The 22,546-nt window shown below is 38.0% G+C and overlaps 2 protein-coding genes across 3 annotated transcripts; one reads left to right on the top strand and one right to left on the bottom strand.

The window, feature by feature from the left end:
- Nucleotides 1-1,868: 1,868 nt before the first annotated feature.
- LOC121515083 (gamma-aminobutyric acid receptor-associated protein-like 2) lies at nt 1,869-12,174 on the bottom strand. The gene is made up of 4 exons (XM_041795665.1): nt 11,984-12,174; nt 10,765-10,820; nt 7,573-7,745; nt 1,869-3,683 (listed from the first exon to the last, which is right to left on the bottom strand). The coding sequence occupies exons 1-4, from the start codon at nt 12,015-12,017 to the stop codon at nt 3,569-3,571; spliced, it is 378 nt and encodes a 125-aa protein (XP_041651599.1). The 5' UTR covers nt 12,018-12,174; the 3' UTR covers nt 1,869-3,568.
- Nucleotides 12,175-12,592: 418 nt separating this feature from the next.
- tmem231 (transmembrane protein 231) lies at nt 12,593-19,481 on the top strand. Of its 2 annotated transcripts, none has more exons than XM_041794925.1 (7): nt 12,593-13,029; nt 13,162-13,328; nt 13,516-13,644; nt 14,877-15,020; nt 16,618-16,699; nt 16,845-16,950; nt 18,796-19,481. In XM_041794925.1, the coding sequence occupies exons 1-7, from the start codon at nt 12,891-12,893 to the stop codon at nt 18,956-18,958; spliced, it is 930 nt and encodes a 309-aa protein (XP_041650859.1). In that variant the 5' UTR covers nt 12,593-12,890; the 3' UTR covers nt 18,959-19,481. The 2 variants fall into 2 exon arrangements, with proteins under 2 accessions (XP_041650859.1, XP_041650860.1); XM_041794926.1 differs by lacking the exon at nt 18,796-19,481 and adding an exon at nt 18,483-18,788 and having other exon boundaries at nt 16,845-16,942.
- The last annotated feature ends 3,065 nt before the right edge of the window (nt 19,482-22,546 follow it).

The raw sequence follows: 22,546 nt of genomic DNA, 5'->3' as shown, positions 1-22,546 counted from the left end.
ATATCAGGCTTGACCTGCTGAGCGATGAGTGCTCCTGGCTGATGGACATTTATATCAAACCAAAGCTGATATTGCTGATAGTCTTTTTTTTTTCACCCAAAGTTGGGTTTTATACTCATGTTTTATACAGTAATAAAATATCACATTTACATCATGAATTCATTATTCATTATTTTGACCTAGTAAGGAGTTTTGTATTTCTCTTTGCTTTATAGCTTTGCTCTCTAAGAATCTTACCCATCATAGTTTACCAGGCAGAATGCCTTTGGAAAATCAATAATTATACTATCTGTCTATCTTTGTACTGACATAGTACTATGACTTTTAATAAAAACAGAAACAACCTTTTATTTCAGTTCAAATTCATTTTTATTGGTCAGGTCTTCCAGCTACCTTACCCTTTTCAAATATCTAAAATTTCTTTAAGATATATTGAACAATCAAACAACACTGATGACATGAAACAATACTGATTATGATAGCATTCCATCAATATATTTTACACAGCATGTTTAAAAGCATGAATCAGCTTTGTGATGAACAGACATGAATACTATAATCTATAAAGTAAAAGGTGGAAATATACCAGATGTTTTCCTTTGATTCAGCACCAAAACTACAGCTGCAGTTTCAGAAGGACCAGAGTGAAAAGACTACAGTAAGTATAGCTCGTAATCCTGTGAAGTTTAAGACCTGAGCAACTCTTTACTTTAAGCATTTGAGATGAAGATTTCAGTTCCTTATTTTCCTGTCATGTTCCTTCACTTTTTTTTTTTTTAAGTTTGTTTAATGATTGAATCTAATTAATAACACATGGGAAACTTCCCAAAACACTCCCAATGGTTCTATTCATCAACATTTCTGCAATAAGTGTTTTATCAATCATTTGTGAACATGGAACAGGGACAAGGTCAACTACAGGAGAATGTCACATAAAAATAATGTTTTTCATATCATTATGTACCCTTGGTAATATGCTGACAGCTCACAGTGTATCTTTAAAAACTGAACGTTGATCATCAAATATCAGGACATCTTGGTGGAATAAGTAAAGTTTAAGCCAATGCCTCCACAATAGGAGTGAACATTTGCTCTGATAATCGGTAAACTATTAAAGATCTTTTAAAAGTTGCTCCTTTAATGGTGGTTGAGTTATTGTGAGTCCTACTTCCTTTGCCTTTGCTGCAGTGAACATTTAAACCTCTAGAACCTCCACAGAAAACTTGTAACATGGTTGTGACTTACTGCACTATGATTTGAAAGCCAGTCTTACATTAGTGTTTAAGCAGCACCATTACGCACAGCAGGCTGTATACTTTACCAGCCAAAGGCTGCAAATGTATTCATCTGCAATCATGATCTCCATAGCACAACAACAAAACAGGTAAAAATGCATCATGAAAGAATTCTTTGTTGTTTTGATGATTCCTTCACTAGTTTTTGACCCAGAGACAAATAATCCCCAGAATAAGATAGCCTGCACAATAATCACAAAGAGGATGAACACAGCAATTTCACATATAACCAAATTGATTTTATCTGACTTAATTGCATTCAGAGTCATCTTGGGATCAGTCTGACAACCTTGGCTCCAATAACAAATCTCCTTCTAGTTCTTCTTTTGGTATTTGTCAAATATAAGTCACCTTAGGTGCTGAGCATGCCTCCATTCTTGTTGGCCGGTCTCTGACCATGTAAATGCTGCTTGATGAAAAGCTACTTTTAACAGCTTCTTGTAATGTCTAAAGCTCTGAAGAGCCGGCATTGCAATTACAGCCCCTCAGAAGCTTCAAAGCTCAGAATATAACACAAAGTACTGTACCATAAATAATTTCTTACAATATATTTTTTTAATAAGTGTTGGTTTATATTCCATATTAAAAGGAATGCTGAAAACTTTGGGCTTAGTAAACAACAGCCAACTCAAAAAAGTAGAACCCCATTACTAGTTAAATGTTTGTTATTTGAGGACATTTCTCTACGCACTGAGATAGCTTCTTTTTTTTAGTTTGAAAACAAATATTTAAGATTAGCATCAGCAGAAATACACTTGAGTCTGGCCTTGATTTAAACCTTTACATCTTACTATTTATGATTGAAAACTTGAAAGTAGCTCAACATCCTTCATTCATACAAACTTCTCTTTTATGATTCTTTTTTTTTTTTTTCAAATATATAGGTTTGTCCTTAAAGAGACAGCTACAGCTCCAGTTTCTTTACTTGAAACTTTTAACATTTTTATATTGGAGCTTTCTTAGTGTTGTTTTCTTTTTTTGAATACAGGGTTTATGATGTACAGACTGTAAAGCATAGACAATTTATTCACAATATTAACAAAAATTAAAGTGTTGATGTCTTTAACTGTTCTCTAAGGTTTATGATTGGTTGTTGGAGTCATGCCTCTGACTCCAGCTTCATAAAACACAATGTGCAAACTTAAGCAAGCACTCATCCCAAGGACTGATGCTTGTCCCTGGCCTTTCTTACTGACTACCTCTTTGACAGCTTACAGCACAGCCACCATCATTCACTGCCACAATGATCCACATGGCAGCCTTTTCCTAAGGTCATGCTCAGGTTGGGAAGCTCAAACTTGACTTGTACAGTTATGGGAAGTGGGGAATCTAAAGTCCTTCTCTTTTAATGGTTTTGATTGAGTAAAATCTTGGGGAAAGTCAGGCCATGTTTCAAGGCTTGACAGCATATTTTGTCAGGCAACAGTTAATGAGCCATAGGGACAATTTCTTGATAACAGTACTGTCTTTTCAGTTGCTGATCAATTGCAAATGGAAAAATTATAATTGTTACAATTTTCCAATATAGCAAACAATTGCCTTTTGATAACAGTGGTTAAGCTCCAACCTGGATAGTGACGATGAACAAAAATGGCCACCATGTGAATACTGTGACCATACAAGCTGCCTTCATTTGTGTTTTTATAGCTACTTCATTGCTTATCATAGCAAGTAAAGTGTACCTATGGAATTAAAGTTACAGAATAAAGTTGTTATACATGATAACATGACATACATATACATCCATAGCATGATTAATGACTATTCATATGATTACATGAATTCCTCCTTACTTCAGCAGAACACAAATATCCTCAACAACAAGCTAGGCTGAAAGAAAATGTTGCATGATTGTGTAGTGATAGGCTTGTGTCTCAGAGTTTCAAACCAATGCTAATACTTATAAATCAATGATGTGTGATGTGGCTGTAGTGTGTGGTGGTTGTTATTCTTATTTAACGGCAGTGTTAAAGATAATTCTCTCCACAACTGACCTTTAAACATCAATCGAGACTAAAAACAATCATTAAAGTCAAGACTGTCTTGAGACTAATGATCATCTGAGCCTGCTCTAAAGAATCGAGTTTATTTTGTTTTGTCACCTTATACTAGTCAGGATAAGTATCAAAAAATGATCATAAATAACTGTGCCAAGGGGAGGAGTTTATCACCTTTAACACAAAAAAGGCCAATTCTGAAACATTGTGCACCAGTATTGTATGGGGTCCTACTGTGTCAGTGTATGTGTGTATACGTTGATATTCAGTGAAGCATTAACCCCTTGTTGTGTAAAAGAACCTGCAACCAAAAGTGTTTTCTCCGCTGTAGGCCACATACAGAAAGCCGTCTTCGTCCTTCTCCTTGTCGTACAGCTGGCCCATAGTCAAACTGCAAAAACAGCACAAATCAGAGTCTTAGACACAAACAGTCAAGTACAACAGATTTTATTTACATTTCAAACATCGTTTTGAATGGACATAATGTGAAAGAATGCTACATGAGGAACTGTGAACTGCCACTAAAACTTCTGTCTATTCAGTCTCTGTATCTCATTCTGTTTTGTTTTTTTGCTGCTTCCTTGTGAGGGACCATGATTACCTGCCATCCACCGCACATTCTATCTCCCAAGCACCCTCCATGATGTGTAACTCCATCTCCACCCGTAACACTGTGGTCCCAATAGACCAACATTGCTGATTTTGAATTGAGGACTCTAATCAACAAAATCAGCACTCCATTAAGTTTTTTTTTTGCTGAACAATAATCCACCCTTTTCATTTCACAGAATGAAGGTGAAAAGCTGTTAAAAGTGTCTGTCCTCCAAAGGGTGAGATCAACCTCCATCATGACAGGAACAGCCATATACAATTCGTATTATTAAGAAAATTATACCGCTGCTTGATGTTTGTGCCATACATTAAATCACATTCACTGCCTTATAGTGTGTGCATGTGCTCCATCTACAAATCTTGATTCCAAAAAAGATGGGATGTGCAAATTGTGAATACCAACAGAATACAGCCATCTTCAAACCCCTTTCAACCTTTTTATTTTTTTAATTTTTTATTTTGACAGGGACAATGTACAGCTCCTTAGCTGTACCAGAGTTAGCTATTACTATTCAAGGTAATACACTTTTTTAAATAAACAAATTCTAAAATTGATGCCTGCATCCCTACCCAAAAAAGTTTTAACAGAAAAAGACTAAGGCAGTTGTGGACAGCTTAATAACACCTGGAACATTCCACAGGTAAGCAGGTAAATTGGTAATAAGTTTCTGTGCTTAAAAGGAGCACACCTAAAGGGCTCAGTCGTTCCAACTTTTTTAGAATTTGGCTTTGTACTTTCAGAGTGCTTTCTCTTATATTACTGTGTAGATGCCTAGCTGGTCTTCAGACAAACTCATCTTCCCTTTACAGGTTCTATAATGACTTCAAATGAAAGTCACTGCAGCTTAGACTGGACTCTCAGGAGCACAGTAGCATGCCCTGAACTCCATTAACCTCTACACAGGTGGCCTTAAACTTGAACGGGACTGATTAGAACTTGTCCTGTCTGGATTTTACAATAAAAACAATTGCATTTAGTTTCTACAAGTAAACGGTGTATTCAGGGTGAAATATTTGAGCAAATAAGAGATTAAGAGGCACAATAATGGATGGATTGAAAAAGCAAATGGTTAAAACAGGTGCATGCTCCTGTAGGAAGAGACATACAGAATATCTAAATATCCATCCTTTAAATAGCAATGAAAGACTGCATATCTGACTTTACTTCAATGGTATAGTACACGTGCTTGCTTTGTGTTTAACACAACTAGGCAGCTAGTATCATCTGAAACTACCTGTGCATTTAGGCTACACAGGCGTAGACCGGCAATAGTGTGAGTCGGTTTTCACAGAAGACGCACAATACATTACAAAGCTCGAGGAAGCAGGTCAGATTCCTCAGATAAACTGCATGTATTTACCACATCAGAATAACAAAAGGTGAGTCCTTAAACTGAAAAGTAGTGTTTTCTTATCTGTGTAAATTGAGACCATAGGTGTGGCCTTACCCTTTTTCACAGGGCGATTGATTACTAACACAGTAACAAGCCATGCATTTTGCTCTTTAGTAAAACTGATGGACAGATATGAACACTGTACAAAACAAATACATGAAGAGAAAAGTCAGACTCAAGCTTTGATGGCCAGTTCTCATCGATTTACAAAATAACTTTAATATGGCTAATAGCTCGCCCCATATAATACTTTTGAGGCAGGTGACCAATCACTTGATACAGACTGCTTGTGTTTTGATTTGTTTTTACACAAACAACACACTTTAGTGGCCTCCAATGGACAAATTGTATAACTTTATAACCCTGCAAAGCAGATGGATACGCCCATTTCTGTGTTTCACACTGAGGAATCCATCTTGCAAAGCTCTCATCTGAACTGTTTAGGCCCGGTTAGAAAGTGACAGGACCAATCAGCGTCGAGGGGCAGTGCTTTCAGGCACGGCAGAGTCGTGACGTAAGCAAGCAGCGACAAGAGGCTGGTGCATCTATGGTGGAAGAGATTAGCGTGGGTGCTGCTAAAGCACCAGTTTTATCAGAACTTGGTGACATTTCTTCGATAAAGAAGAACAAAGACCAGCATTGAGTTGTTTTCTTTTCAAAAATGACAAAAGTTGGGTCCTGATAGTTGCCATGGTTCGCGTTATGCAGTTCTCTATGGAGTTTATTCCTTGGTAGTGGCGCACACGCACCTCAGTAGTGACTACGTCACGTGTTTTGTTACTCTGATTGGCCCGTAAAGTTGTGACAGACAGAACATTCATCCAATCAGCCTCTGGGTTTTTTTCAAAGGCTCTGCCCTTTCCCAAACACCGTCTCTAAGAGGTTTTCCAGGGACACACTGACACTCAAAGATATCTATGGTCACAAACCACTGATAAGATAAATTATACCAAGTCTGAAAAAGAGATTCAGCGGCCTATGTTTTCATAGTCAGTCCAGGAAAGTAACATACATCTTCAGGAGCAACAACACACAAAATAGCACAACAATAATGGTTGGCAAAAGATATCCTCTTTCATTCATCCTCTGTGCCTGCTTTGTGCTTTTTAGCTGCCACAACACCACTACCTAAGTGGCTGCCCCAAGCATCTTAAATTTTTGCAATCATATACAAAGGGGGTGGTTGGAAGCACATGTTCCGCCACCACACCTTGTGTGTTTGTTACAGAGAGGCATGACAAATTATCAGTACAAGTGCACTTGGTTATATGAGCTGATGGGTGTGGCATAGAGGTCGTCCAAGGCTAACCTGACCTCCTAATGCCCTAAGCACAGGATCTCTTCATAGAAGGTGGGCTTGAGCCATTTCACACTTCAGATCACACTCCTGGTAGTTTCTAGTAAATTTCAGGCAGGCTGTCCCTGAAATCTTTAACTTAGAATAACCAATTTTGCCTTTTTATAAGTACTTTCTGTAGTTTGGAACATACATAATATCAACAAAAGAGCATGGAAGAGCATAGAGGGGAACAGAAAACATAATCAAGCCATTACATTATATGTACAGAGATTGCATGGCCACATGAATGCAGCCTATGCACCAGTTGCCACCACCCCCTTCTGCCCTCAATTAATTTTCCTGAATATTTCCTGCTGTGTTCTCACATTAGCTTAAAATGGAAGAAGGATAACATTCGATCGAAAATTCAGCTACTGTTCCTCCTGTGCTGCACTCCAGGAAGTTTTCAGGAGTTTTGTTGATGTGTGATGTCACTATTTATGACATGAACATTCCTCTGCCCTCAACGCCCTAGGGCTGAATCCTGATGAGACTTGGAATTAAGCTGCGGGGCTCTGCATTGATGCCTTTAAAGGAAGGCATGAAATAAATGCTACCAGAGGTCAAAGATGGACTGTTAACATCTGGATGTACTATTTACTGAATCATATAGATCAGTAGAAAGCAATTTCTTTGAGACCTTTTGAAATAAACAGTGAAGACTGAAAGCAGAAAAAGTTCATTTTTGCTGTTCAGTTTTACAACATAGTAGTTTACCATTCTCAACACTGATTCTAAGAACTGATTACTGAAACTGACATGGACATGAAAACAAAAACAAATAGGAGTAAAAACTGTCAGTCTTCTGCACCTCCACACCACATGTACAGATTGTATATTTGTGGGAGAATTTTGCTCAATAGCTTCATAGTACAAATGATATTTGAAGTTGTGTAGTGCCATACTATGACAACTCTAAAGTATGATGATCTTACCTTGATTGTGGGACAGTTTTGTCAACAAAGAGGAAAATGGCTTTCTCTGAAGGCAGCTGGATACGTTTCCTGATGATCCACATGAACTGGGCCACTGTGATGTCAGAGGGAACCAGGTACTTCCTCTTATCTATGTCCACTATCTGAGAGCCAGAAACTTTCTCCACTATCACCTGGAGCATATAAAAAAACAAATATTATTATATACATAGAAAAGTCTGTCATATATTTTGTTTTGTGAATTTTAGTGCTTTGTGGGTCCTCACAGTCACCATATCATTGTAGAAACATCAACTCTGCTTCTAGGTTTTGGTTTCCAACAGGCCTCAGGAGAGATATTAGATACTAGCTAAACATCAACAGCATTTGCTAACTTTATACATCCACTCTTTAGAAAGGTGGCATACAGTGAGTTTGTTGGCACATTTTGCAGGAAAAAGATACCTTTGCTTTGGAAGCAGAGTTAATTTGGGCACAATGAGCTGAAAAGACAATAAAATTTTCTTAAAAGTCCCATTGAGGCCATTGGTGCCACTTGTAAACAATTCTAAACCCACCAGAAAAAAAAATTCAATTATAACTTTTTGTTATAAATAGAAGATTTGACTGCCAATGTTTGCTGACTTAAAGCTGGCTTTGGTGATGGCGAATAATAAGCATCTAAGCCATTTTTTGCTGTAAACCAGGGGCGTCTGTACAATCTGGGCATGACAGAGCCCCTTTGGTATATCATAGCTTTAGTGTGCTAAATTAGTCAAGCTAATCCAGTGGAGATCAAGATATGTTTACTACAAGGCAGCCAATCATTGTAGAGGATTTTGAGGTGGCCGGTCATACTTCAGAGGGGCCCTGGTCAGCCCAGTCAACCACTGGATCTGCTCCTGCTCAGAATGAGTATGTTGTCTGTGCAGGAGAGAAGAGAGACCATGATGGCTCATCTCTATGTTCAGACACCTGACAAGAAAAAAACTAAAGACGCACCAAACTTTAAAGGGGTGCTGTCAAATGAATATGATATGTTTTGTTAATCAGACCTTGAGAATGATGAAAAGCAGAGCAAATGAGTGTGATATGTGGTGCGATTTGCTGTGTTAATCAATTTATCAGGGTATCGTGAAATAAGATCTTTTATTAATTTGGTTGTAAGTATGTTAACTATTTATATTTCCCAAATTAGTCATGAAAAAAGATGCCAACTAATTATTCTTGACCAAATGTTTGTTTACAGAAATAGCACAGAGCCTTTGCACTTAATGTTATTGTGTTTGTAAATAACTCAAACATGCTCCTTACATTTGTTAGAAAATGTTATTAAATGTAATTCATTGAAATTATATTTTTGCACAAGCTTCATATGTACAGGCCATAATTCTCCTTAGTTTTTTTATTTGCTGCAGGCGAATTAAAATGGACCACAAGCTACAGCTGGGATACAGGTCATAGTTTGGACACTCCTGCTATGACCTCTGATGAAGATCCAGTAGCAACATCTGCTCATTATAGTGTGCATGCTTTAAGCCTGAATAAGGCTACTTCTATTATAGTCACACACATTTATTGTATTCTGTTAACAGTCATTGTCTTTTGAACTTAAACATCTCTGTTAACTTTTATTTCCGTTCAGAATGAAATTAAGTTGAAGTGTGGCTAATCAACAATAATTACATATTTTTCAGAATAGCCCAGATTAGGGCTTTCAGTGAAGGAAAAAGAAGATGTGGGGGATATTCTTCTGTGGGATCAATACTTTGACTCTTTTTAAGTTACAATTAGTTATTTGATCCTCTTGCTTTTGTTTATGACCCCATCCAGAGTAGTTCCATTGTCTTATATAAGATCCCACAATGCAGTGAGCCTAAACAACATAAGGAACTTTGATTTTTGTTCCTGTTCCTCTCAGCTTTTCCATTGAGCAGTTTCAAAATGCAGGAACTAGTTAAAGAGGATTGAGTTAACCGGGCATTATCATTCACACAAAAGGTTGTGATGATCATTTCCTAGAAGCAGGTCGTTTAACACCCTGTGTTGTCCTAAACGTCCCTCTGTATGCACTCTGCCCTGAGGTGTTGGCCTTCAGTAGTCTTAAGTTTACAACACAGGCTTTTCAGAGGTGTTTGATTGTAAAGATGGTTTTATTGAAGATTCCCAGTTTGTAAAGCTTTGGTACTTTCTCCTCACAACCAGGTTTAAAAATAAAGCTGTGTCCTCTTGATTTGCTGCTGAAGCACTACATATCTGAAATTTTGATATCCTTACCCACCTTCTTATATCAAATTTTGACGCATTTGTTTCCTTATACAGAGAAAACACATGTTAATTTATTCATTTATTTTGGGAGGGGGTTGTTCTCCGGATGTTTATAATATCTTGATATGCTCAAAATGTATTTAAAATCACTTTTTACTAAACAGAAGTGCTTCTCTTAACTTGTCCCATTGTTTAACATTACCTTTTAAAACTTATTTTCTTGTATACCGTCTGTCAGATGTCATAATTTAAGTTAAGTTTATTGCATGCTCTTTCTATATACATTATATAGCTTTCTAGATTTCAACAGTGGAAAATAATTTTCCCTTATCACAAAGATACTTGATAATTATGAGGAGTTTTGGAGAGGTTGGACTAATTAAAAAACACTCATTTTATCCCGTTTAGCTTTGGAATAAAAAGCGGTCAAAAGACTAACTAGACTTGATGCACCATTCTAATTAACATAGAACAGAGAATTTGACATTGACAAATAAAGAGAACACCATGTAAATTTTCTTATGGGTCACCTGCCATCCAAATAATGTTGATAAAAATTCCTCCATTGATGTTTTCATGTTTGTCATGGAGAATCTTGTTTGTATTTGCCATTTATTGAAAAGTTGGAAATTAGCAAAGGCTATAAACTCTGTGCAGCAGATCAGCTACATGCTCTGTACTAAAACTGTTATTAACTGCATTGTCCCCATTTTAAATAAATAAAATTCAAATTCAGGTCACATCTGAAACCCTAAATCTCTGAGATGTACCTAATCTTTATCTGTCACTTACACTTGGTATTCTCCTTTTTCACAAACACAGACACACACATATCACTGCCATTCAGTCAGGCAGTCACTTGCTCCTTATCTCTGTCTGTCACTCTAAGCTAGCCTACCCATAACCCCATCCCCACCACTTAAAACACCACCTCCGATCACTCACCGGTACTCTGTCAGGATATTTGTTGCGTATTTTGGCTGACTCCACACATCGGTGCTCTGGGAAAGAGACAGGAAACAAACAGGAAGTCAGAGATTAAAGGGTTGAGTGAGGCCTCTTGGGAGCCTCTTGTGCCTTACTGCCCAGTACAGGCAAGCCTTGTCCGATATAGTCATCCATATGCAGGATCTACGACAGAAGACAAGCTGGCAGCAGCCTGAACAGAGATGCTCTCTGTAAATAAGTGGGATTATTTTCATTATAATAATGGGGATCCTAAAACTAAAGTTGAGACTGTTCTGTGGTCTTTGATCCCCATTTTGACACTTTATTATTCAAGGGGACATGTATATTAGCAGTACGTCTTTTAGGCAGGACCAGATGCAGCCTGCAAACACTGAACAGAGGCCAGAGGGGGGAGGGTGAGGTGATGGGTGATAAAATTTAGTGGATCCATCAAGGTTCACCAAGTCTCAAGCTCTCATTAGCCTAGATAAGAGTCCTACTTTTGGAAATATTTCTACAAGCAGTTCCTTAAAAAGGTGTCTAGAGGTTATCTGAAAAGAGGGTTGAATACTTAGACTGAAGAAAGTGAGGAGAAAGGCAACAGAAATCTTTTGCGGGACTGCTAAATATTTAGCCTCACCTTCGTCACTGAGTTTTCACAATGATCTTCCAAAACTGTGGTAAATAAAAGATCCCAATGACACTTTAAACAGTTCATTAAAGTGGAGCAAGTTGTACAATCTCTGGCACAAATACGAAGGATCTTGCTCTTTTTTAGCATCCATAGAGTTCACACTCACCACTGCTCTCGATCACATCCTGTCTGTTACTGTTTGTTTTACTAATCATTCTCGCTGTCTCATGTAAGTGAACCAATACCCTGTGGATTGAACCTCAGAGAGACCAGCGATGCAAAGAAATGTTTCAGGGACCTACGGCTGACTAATCATGCATCAGCAATGTCAAAGGTTAACCTGATTTTGACAGCGGTCTCTCAACTTCCAGGAAGAGAATGCTAGCTTGTGTTGCTAATCATGCAACGTTAGCTGTTCTTGATTTACATGATTCAATTGCCAGTAGAGGTGTAACAAGCATGCACTTCTGCACCTATGGGAAATGATAAGCTAAAAATCGACACGAAGAGAGCAAAACAGAAAGGAGGGTGCATGACATGACAAGAACATCTCTTATTTCATAACAGTTCCAGCCCCTTTACCGAGGGAATGGTCCTCTTTAAACATCCATTTCATCTTTGCTGGATCCCCGCACTGAGGCGTGATGGTAGATAGGCGATAGGTGGGCTTCTAATGTCGTAAAAATGTCCAAAAATGCGGACAAGAGCTAAGAAAACAAAATGTCAACAACGTCTCTCTGCTCAGGGCTTCCAACGGTCCGTCTAGCTGTGAGGTGACGTCACTGTCTGACATATGGGTGGTGGTTATGATGCTTCCTTCAGGTGCTATCGGAAAAAGGTATTCTGCCTTTCAATCCATGAAATGTGAAGCCTTTATAATGATATAGCGGATCAGTCTACTACCATACACTCATTCAATTTAGCTTTATATTAACCTACTACACTCAGAAGCTACCTAGAAGTATTCTATTATCTCAATTTATTAATGGACTGTCACATTAAAAGAAACGAACCTCGTAGTCTCGTTATTGTTTCATGTGTCAACCCCCCCATTAAAAATAAATTAAAGGATACTTATGTAATTTAAGATATATTACTAGAGTCAAGCATTAATGGTGGGAAAAAGTAGTGCATTATTTCATTTATCATTTTCTCCATTTTATTTGAATGCAGCATGGATGCTAGCCGCTAATGGCATCCATGGTAACCGTAAGACGCTAAGCTAAGCAGAGATATGGCGCTGTACATGATACTACACCCACGTTAGCCTGTAAATAGCCAATTAGTGCGTCTTGTTTCGGGAAAAGAGACTGTACAATTTCATTTTAGACATCGATGGATGAATTACTCATCGACGGTTGAACTTCGTCGGCGTCAACACCACACAGCGCATGGATTCAGCAAGATAGCATCCATGCTAGCTTGATTATTACCTTACCATAGCCTTCCGGCAAATAACGGTGGCGGATAAGCACTATAGTTATTGCCCATGGCTTTCTATGAAGTTTATTCGCACCCAGCTTTGGTTCGGTACAAAACCAGTGTTTGCACGAAAGCCACGCTGTTTCTGATTGTGGTTTTGTGCCTAACCTACATCCCACCTCTACTGGTTGCTTACAGAAGCCAAGGTAATGGTCACACTAATGTTATGCCATACTCTTTCTATTAAACTGTGATGTTAGCTTCAGTGGTCGCTGTCATTGAGTGTCAGTGCTCTTTTCAACCGGTATGAATGTTTGGTCATTGTTTTATTATTCTAGGTTTCTGGATAAAACGAAGTACTTATGAGGAACAGCCAGTTGTGAGGTTCCAGTACCAGACTGTGCTGGTGGCAGCGACCAGTACTCAGGGAGATTACGTCGCTTGGAGCACCTTCCCTCATCTCAACAACATGCTGGGGTCTAATCTTAGGATCCCTGCTGTCTCTGTAAGACCTTCCTTTCTGAACACTACTGCCAACTGCAGCTGCCTCTGTCCCTCCATGCATTTGCCTAAATTTACACAATCATCACCTTAAAATTGTTAACTCTTATAGTAAAAGAATGATAACTGCAGAGGTCCCATGGACTGCTGATGCAGTACTTGTGTTTCTTTCTATGTAACACACGTAACAGGTGAGGGAAGAGGACCAGAACCAGGATGGCAAACTAGATCGCCTGACTTTTCGACTGGAGCTTCCACTAAAACCAGAGGAACAGGTGTACAGTGTCCAACTGCTGCTTACCTTCAGCTACCAGCTTTTTGTATGTATTCTTACACCTGGTGTTCATTTATTCACACTGTATATGTGCAACATATTAACATGTTTGTGATATTACAGTAAATTTTACTTAGTTTAATTACACTGTGTAAGTTGCCATATTCACTAGTAAGTATCCACCAAAATAAACAAACATGCCTTTTTAGAAACAATGTAGTGAAGACTGAATATAACACATACGATAAGCCAGAATTCATTCAATATATTCATGTTGAATGTAACTTCAAACTGATTAATGAATGGTACTTTAGTTTCCTTCTGGTAAAGCGTTATTTTTTTTAACCAACCCTGACAACATGTTGAACTCTACTCCTTCACATCTATGCTCATACACAACTACTTAATGCACTTTTATTTCATATCCATGGATGCATCCTAGCAGAAAGACATGGTATTGGATACTACCTACCTAGGGTTCCCTAGACCATGCTTACTGGCCAATTCACCCCTTACTCTGCACTACAGGTGTGGACTTTGTTATTTTTCAACAGATTATTTTCCCACGCCCCTAGTAATGTGCAAAGACATCCAGGGCACAACTGGGGTTGTGTCAATCCGACAATAATACCCCAGGCAGCTTACTGGCCACATCTATGCCTAGCCTCAATTTTTGGCCCAAACATGCCTAAAAGTTCTGCACAGTACTGTACATTGAGAAAACAGCTCGAAATACACTCGAAGCTGAAATTTTGATCTCTTGTCTCACTTTCATCTTCTGATGCCAAATCCAAATGTTTCCAGTCTAGAGCAAAAATAAAGGGATTGGCCTCACTGTTTGACACTTTTGGAGAGGAGTGTATGTTCATGTTAATTAAAAAAAAAAATTACCTTTTGAAATAAGGAGCAAATGATTCACTCTCTAAACTGTTATTTCTTTGACAAATAGTGAAATCTTCTTGCCATAAGAAGGACATCCAGTAGGACTACGGCACTACAAAATCATAAATCAAAAAGGATAAATTAAGCTGTAACATGAATCATTATTCAAGATGTTAGTAGACTTCAGCAGGTTTTAATGTTTAATATTGTATTCAAGCATTGTTTCCAAATAATATTGACTTGTAATTTGATAAGGAGTGGCTAAAGATTATAGCCTACCATCACAGAAGTATGCTTCCTCCATAGAAAATCCTGCCAACTGCAGTGAGATGCCTGTACTTTTAGGACAGAGTCGTTAGTCCACAAGTTAAACTTTATTTCTGTTTGTTGTCTCAGAGGATGTCCACAGTGGTGATGCAGAGCCTGGCATATGTGCAGCACTCTTCTTCTGTCCCTGGAGCTAAGCTGTTCATCAGTGGAGACCTGAGGCTGCAGCAGAGGACACCACTACCTCACAGAGGACTGCATAACATATACAATGTAAGAGGATTCACTGTATCCCTCCCACCCATGATCTCCCCTCCTCATTATCTCTTTCATTTTAAATTATATTCATTTATAATCAATAGGTTTAGAACATACTCACCAGAAAATACCCATGGATGTAATGGAAATGTGTTTTGTTGCTACATAGGGTTCTAGGTTTGAGGAGAGAAAGGTGAAGCTGGGGTTGTGGTTTGTGCCTGCAAAATAATCCACAAAGGAATTAAGTAAAAGGAAAATGTGGTCCTGCTCACAGTTGTGGAGGCAACTTGCCAGTGCTCTCTGCAAAGAGAAAACAATACAAAATTCATAAATGCCCAGTGCTGTTGTGTAGTGGGATGCACCAAAAGGTTAAAGGACAGATAATTTAGGTGTTTAGAACCAACCTGAAACAGAAGAGCTTAGCCTTTAAGAAAAGAAAGTGGAGAGGAGTAAGGAATTGGCAAGAAAAATTGGTAACCTACAAGATTTTGACACCGTTTTTGTTAGAGCTAAATTCTGTTAGGTCTGGTTTATCGCTGTTCACTTTGAATGAGGATCTTACATGTTAATTCAGTGAAATTGTAGCCAAACTTTTGGTTTTTATATTCTGAACACCTAATTTGTCAATATATATTTTCTTCTCTTTTGGACATAAAGCATTGAAATAAGATTAGGATTATATACCTTGTGTTTATACATATATTTTGAAAAGGTTTTTGAGCCCTTGAAGGTTTTAAAAAAATTTGCTTTTAAGAGGATAGTTTGTCTTCAAGCTATTTGTGGCCAGAAACTCGGATGGTGTTCATGAAATTGCAGTATAAGGCTACGTTCACACTGCAGGCCTTAATGCTCAATTCTGATCTTTTCTCAGATCAGATTTTTTAGTTTGCCTGTTCACATTGCAGTCAACTTCAAAAAGATCAGATACATATCTGATTTAGAACCACATTTGAAAGTGGCCTGATTCTGATTTGAAAAGGTCAGATTCAATGTGACTTGCGTTGTTCATACTGTCAGAAAAAATTAAAAAAACGAGTCACATGGGAGCAAAAAAATCATATTCAGGTCTCTTTTAACTGCAGCGTGAACGTAGCCTAAGTGAAGAAAGGGGAGACCAGACTAGAGTGAAAGATACTTACATTTGAGACCTCCCCTGCAGTCCCACTTTCTTGTCACATTAATTTCATCCATCTTTTTTCAAACTGTCAACACCATGGAATGAAACATGATTTGTGTTCCCCTTTTCATTATTTGTGATCTAGTAAAGAGTGTATTATTTATTTTGGCCCCTCCAGACAAAAGTGTACAGTGATTGTTGTAATTCTGTGGTTGGCTCAGTCAAACCAAACTAAATCTGTTTTAGTCTACTTTCTGATATGCATTTGTAACTTTCTGTTGGTCCAGTTGTTGGCATTTTCTTGTGTACAGTAACCATGGAAATGGGTGTTATTCTTGTCTCTGTTAGGTTAGCTTAGAAGATTCTGTTAACTTGTTGACACACTCACAACATCCTGGTCTCTCTTCTCCACAGTAATTCTGACTGAAACATAAACAAAAGATCATTATTTGTTAATGATTTGCTCTGTTTGTCTTTTTCTTCATCACTGTCAAGGTGTCTGTGATCGATGACTCCAGCCCTTTTGCAAGTGCTTATGACCTTGAAAACATCATGAGGAGCTACCAGGAAAGAAACCGTGAGTCAACAAGGATTTTTTAGTTCACTGCCTTCTTTTGTTATAATTGCATATGCTGTACTTACATAAACTAGCACATGCCAAGCTACTCTGACTCTGACTCTGACAACTATCTCTTCTGTCTTTTTTACTCTTTCTCCCACAGTGACCACGGTACTGTTCTGTCCCATGCCAGTATGGACTGTGGGACGTGCTGCTGGTTCACCCTTTCAGCTTAACGCTGAGATCCGTTATCCCCTCGAGGTCATCAAATATCCTTTGAGAATTATAGGAAACGTATTTATGGTGGAAAGTTTTACTTAATTATTCATTATAGCATTGATTTTTTATTACAACTTTTCTTACTTTACTGCCATTTATACTGTTTGCAAAGTAGCCTACTCCTTGGGGAAGAGTTTTCATAGTTTGGCCAGGATGCACTAATGTCTTCCATTGACTGGAAGACTTTAAAGGATTTAAACATCACTTAAAATGTATAGAATGTAAATCCTGCTGCCAGAGGGCTTTCAACCAAAACAATAACAAATGATGATGAAAGTTGAGACCAGCCCCGCCCACCTTTGTTGTTTACTCCTTGTGTTAAATTAAGGACTCTCTTCAACAAAAATGGCACTTCATACGGTGTATTTGCTAAACAGTACAACAACCTTTTGGTTTTGTTCAGGAAATTTCACATGAGGGAGAAAAGCCTCCCTGGCCTTACTGGTTTGCGCTGTGAGCCACTCAAAAAACACTTTGCTTTTCTCCCTTGTTATGAGAGTTTCATCCATAACACCAAAAGTCAGTTTACTCTTTTAGTACATAGACCTTATTGAGTGCAGTTTTTATTGAACATAGTCCCCAGTTCAAAACAAGATTTAAGCTGAAGAGTTTGACGCCTGGTTTATACTTGACCTGGAAATGCAGCGTGGGGCCACAATCTGGGGGTGAGCTTAGGCAATGAAGCTCACAATGTATGGCAGAGAATAAGGTCCATCACAAATAAGCAGCACAAAACAAATGAGATGCTGCAACTGAGGGCAGCTTCAAGGAGCAGTTCACACTTCATCATGTAGTTTATTTATTTATTTATTTACTTATATAGACCTTTCAGTGCAAAAAATGTTTTCCAACCTGCTCCTGTTATGTCACAGAAAATAAAATCAACAATGGACCATCAACAGAAGCAGTTATATGCCTCACTTGCCCTAGTGTGTTCATTCCCCATAAAATTAGCTGGGTTAGCATAACTAGTAAGCAAGCATTTCCTTCCTCCCTACTTCAAACTTTCACAGTTCACCAGGGTTAACTGCTGCTGTGTCCCAACAGCATGCAAGCGTCCAACTCTTACATCACAGTCAGCTAGGAAAGAGTGACAGCAGCCAGTGTGTCTGCAGTGACTTTACTTAGTTACTTGTTTTTGTCAAACAATCTCTGAAAAGTGCTTGCGCTTAGGTAGCAATACTAAAAAAGGCAAAAGGTAAGATGTTAAAAGATAGAGGTGTATGTACCCCACTAACTTACACATCTCTCCATGGTGCTTCAGGCTACATGCACTTTCTATACAGTCAAGAATGTGGATCTTTAAAAGTTTGTATATGGACACTAAAAACAATAGCAGCACAACATCATCCTTACAAGTCACCAGAGAGTGTTATCTGAATGATGTTCAGCATTTAGCTGTAAGCGTATATTTATCTATGGTAAAAGAAAATGGATACAAGTAATTCATGTCAAAATTGTCTATTTTTTAAAATGTTTTTGGCAATGGTTGAAACTTAATTTGCACATTTTTTTTTTACAGAAAACTGCACTCTGAGCTGCAGTATATCCTGTGCAACAAGGACAGTGGCATTTCTCAGCTGTTAAATTCCTGGCCGGTTTGTAGATTTGAGGCCATTGGTTAAAATAAAAAGAACAGAAAATATCTGTATGGGACTGATTGTTTTCATTTAGGTAAAATGACCATTTAGAACCTATTCATACATTTATGGTACAATGATTGGATCTCTTGTATGAAACAGAATGGTTAACATTCAAAAACAGTGCTTAAAAACGAATGTTTGACCATTACTAGGAGGTTTTCTTCTTTATATTTATACCTTAACTATGTCTACCTATCGCCCTGGCTTCTGGGAAACCATTAAATTTGCCTGGATTCAGTACATCAGCATCCTCCTCATCTTTCTCTGGGTCTTCGAGCGCGTTCAGAAGTTTGTTTTCCAAAACCAGGTTCTCACCACTGTACCCATACCAGTAGGAAAACCTCATCTCTCATGATGGTACTGTTGACACTTGTGATTCAACAAGAAGCTCTCTGCCTCACATAGAAAACACTGACGATATTAAAGTCTTTGAAATAAGTGTCAGCTTGAGTTTTAGGAAAAAGCTATTGGGTCATTCTAAGTCTGATTTTTAACATTACCAAAAAGGGCAAGATTTAAGCCACCAGCAGAATCCAATAAACTTAATGTGTCATTACATTTTTTTAAATTTAACTCACCACAAAAAGGTTTGCCTTTCTAGCTGCCCTCATTAGTTGGACCATTGACACTTAAATCAGCTATATGCATTCCTTTACTATATGGAATTTATGCAAATCAACAAACAAGGTCGGTTATAATTTAACCCTCTCCTGTTGCTCTGCAGATGTTCTCCTGCATTGACTCCATTTTCTCCTTAAACTTTCTTTAATGACTGAAAATATAAACATATATTTTTTTTACATTTTTACAAGTTGTACATTTATGACAGTTTAAGTCAGTAAATACATAGATTTTCTATTATTTAGCATTTTCAATTTTGTATTATGCATAGCATTAAATGATGATAATAAACTCTTGTACATTTTAATGTTCCTTCTTATTGCCTTTTTATTTAATCTGTTACTTTAAACTGCTTATCCTGCTTCAGGTCAATGAGTTTTTTTGTGTTCTTTCTCAACTTTACTTACAACAATTTGTTTCTAAAGCAAATATAATGCTAATGTAGAACCAACAAATAATGGTGACTCAGACCTTGAAATGTGTTTTCGCTGTGCTGACTGTGCATTGGTGGGTCAGAACACGCCTTGTTATATTGTTCTTGGAGTATAAATCAATCATCGAACCCAGTCTTCCAATAAACCATCAACATTACACAGCAGCACAGCAATTAAACAAGACTAGGTTAAATCCTAGTATATGGCTGACTGCAACTATCTGGAATGTCTGTTGTAATGCAAGACAGGGGAGAGTAGTAGCTCCTTCTACTCCCCCGAACAAGGTACCCACAGTGCTATAGATAGAGCATTAACCTGATACGCCAGGTAGACTGGGCCATATATCCATTGCATGGATGTATTTCACATTAATCTAGGAAAGCTCCCATTGAAAGCATTTGGGAAGGGCAGGACTTGTCAAAAATTTCTCAGAAGGTGATTGCAGGTACGTTCTGTCCGTCACATTCATGATGGGCCAACAAGAGCGACAAGACAAAGGGACGTTCTGTGCATGCGCTACTCTTGAGCTGGCAGGCTACCGCTGCTATTATTGGTTAATGGTGGAGCTTCTTGGTGAATAAAGCTAATACCAAGTCCATCTGGTTTGGAGACCTACATAATTATCTTCTCTGCCAAGACAGGCTTTCAGTGTTGCTCTTTGCTCTTGTTTGAAAAAGAAATGTGGTCAAGTACCGATTACACAGCCTCTTTCCTACAGCTACATCCGAGCTAATAGCTACCATAGCAGCAGCCATTGGATACAATGACAAACCCCACTCATAACAAGCACAAACCTGTGCAGAAGCAGACGGGGAGAAGAGCAAAAACATCTTTCACATGATGAAAAGCTTTTAGTGTTTTTTAAATTCTTTATGCCGTACAGAAATATGGCCCAGTTGTATTCAAACTGACACTATGCTAAAGCTACATCTGAGGCAATCACCACAGTGGAGGCAGCCATTACAACAGGCTTTGAGTACAACCAAAGCCCGCCCATAGCGCAACTCTGTGTGGCTCTGAAAGTATAGTCACTTGCTCAGTTACCCAGTCAAGCAGTCACTCAGTCAGTCAGGCAGACACATAGACCCATGTGTAGTGCTGACCTAAGCGGTCAGCCAAAATTCACAACTTAACTTAAAAAAAATAAATCAATGCAAGACTGTCAGAGGTTGAACATATAATAAATATGAAACAACAATAAAAAAGTTAAAGTGAACCTCAGAGCAGCTCAACACTGCTATAATTACATTTGAGTCCTCTCCATTTTATTCTTAACTTAGCTCCTTAAGGTAAAATTAGAATGTTAATTCTTCTGTCAAACATGGTTTCACTGCTAATTCTTCACATAATGTGACCTTCATTATTGTGTTAATAGCCATATTCAAGAAAATGAAAGATGGATTTATGGCCAGAAACACCATTTTTTGTTGCTCTGCTTATTTCCCATCTTTCTGCATCTTCCTCTTCTCTTTTTCTGCTTCTCCATTCCTTCACCTGCATCTCTCCTTTTCTCTATTCCCTCTATCCCTTTTCAACCCCAGCACAGCTTTGTCAGATGGCTGTTTAACATAACTGGTTCTGCTTGAGGTTTCTGCATGGTAAGGAGATTATTCCTTGGCATTGAAACTATGCTAAATGTTGCTTAGTGCTGAGCAAATGGTGGATTATGGTGGGGTCTTTCTTTATAAATCATAAAGGGGATGGTTTAACCTGCCCTCTTTGTAAAGTGTCTTGAGATAACTTTGGTTATGAATTGTCGCTATATAAATAAAGATTGTTTGATTTATGTATTTATTTTGAGCTTTTGTTACTGAAAAGGGGGTGCTCTTCCAGCAGGATCCTGCACAAATTAAGCCCTTTTTAAGCTTTTTTAAATATGTGACTAAGTATTTACTATAACCTTCTGTCAGTTGACTCTCTGGACATACAACCTAACTAATCTTTGATGAGGCATTTAGAAGCTTTCAGGGCTATTATTATGACCATGGTCATAAGCATCTTATTGACTTTTAATAGTACTAAATCCTCAGTAACCTGTTGTCTTTTTACTAAATGTTAATATTAATGACAGTAAAATGCTTTACTTACTACTACTGTACTCAGAAGTCAATAGTAATGCTTTTCATTTTCTCCCAGAGTCAGTGCCCCAGGAGATTCTTATTTACATGCCCAAGATTGGCTTGTCCCTTGTTTTGTGTTTCTGGTTCTGGACCAGTACCACTGACTTAGCTCATTTAGGCCATTTAGTCTGCCAGTTAGGGTTGGGTCACTGTTTTGTAAGTGCTCCACCCTGTTTCTCATTCTTAAAATTCTCCTCTGCCCATAAAACTTTCACTTTAAGCCATTAGCATCCATCAGTGGTAATGGTAATACAAAGTCAAAAGAAGATGAGAAAAATGGCTGGTGTGTTCATCAGGGTTTATAGCAGTTTTGTAGGTCAGAAATGTTCAACAGCATTCCACAATGTTGATATCCACCATAACATAGGCTGTATTACATGGTTTGTTCTAATTAAACAGTAAGTTTACCGCCCTTGAAGCAGTGTTGTCAATCTCTTGGTGCTGTGTACAACAACTGTCATGAGATGTGATGTGGAAGCTCTTGTTATCTGATACTGTGTAGTCAACAGAGGTGGAAAAAGTATAACTATTATCCTAAAGTAAAAAGTACTGTTACTCTGGTTAAAACTTACTTAAGAAGAAGTACTGATTATTATTTAGTCAACAAAGTACAAGAACCCAAAAAAATACTCAATTACAGTAATATGAGTAAATGTAATTAGCTATTTTCCACCCCTGGTCCCAATTTAGGGGCTGCATCCTTTGGATGGTGCATCTGAAGGCCAATTATCTCACAGAATCACATCAGAGGCAGACAAATGTGTCCAT

The sequence above is a fragment of the Cheilinus undulatus genome, linkage group 9 (genome assembly GCF_018320785.1).
Source record: "Cheilinus undulatus linkage group 9, ASM1832078v1, whole genome shotgun sequence".
Taxonomy (NCBI): Eukaryota; Metazoa; Chordata; class Actinopteri; order Labriformes; family Labridae; genus Cheilinus; species Cheilinus undulatus.
Note: the sequence above shows the minus strand (reverse complement) of the source record. Positions and strands in the feature narration are given on the sequence as shown.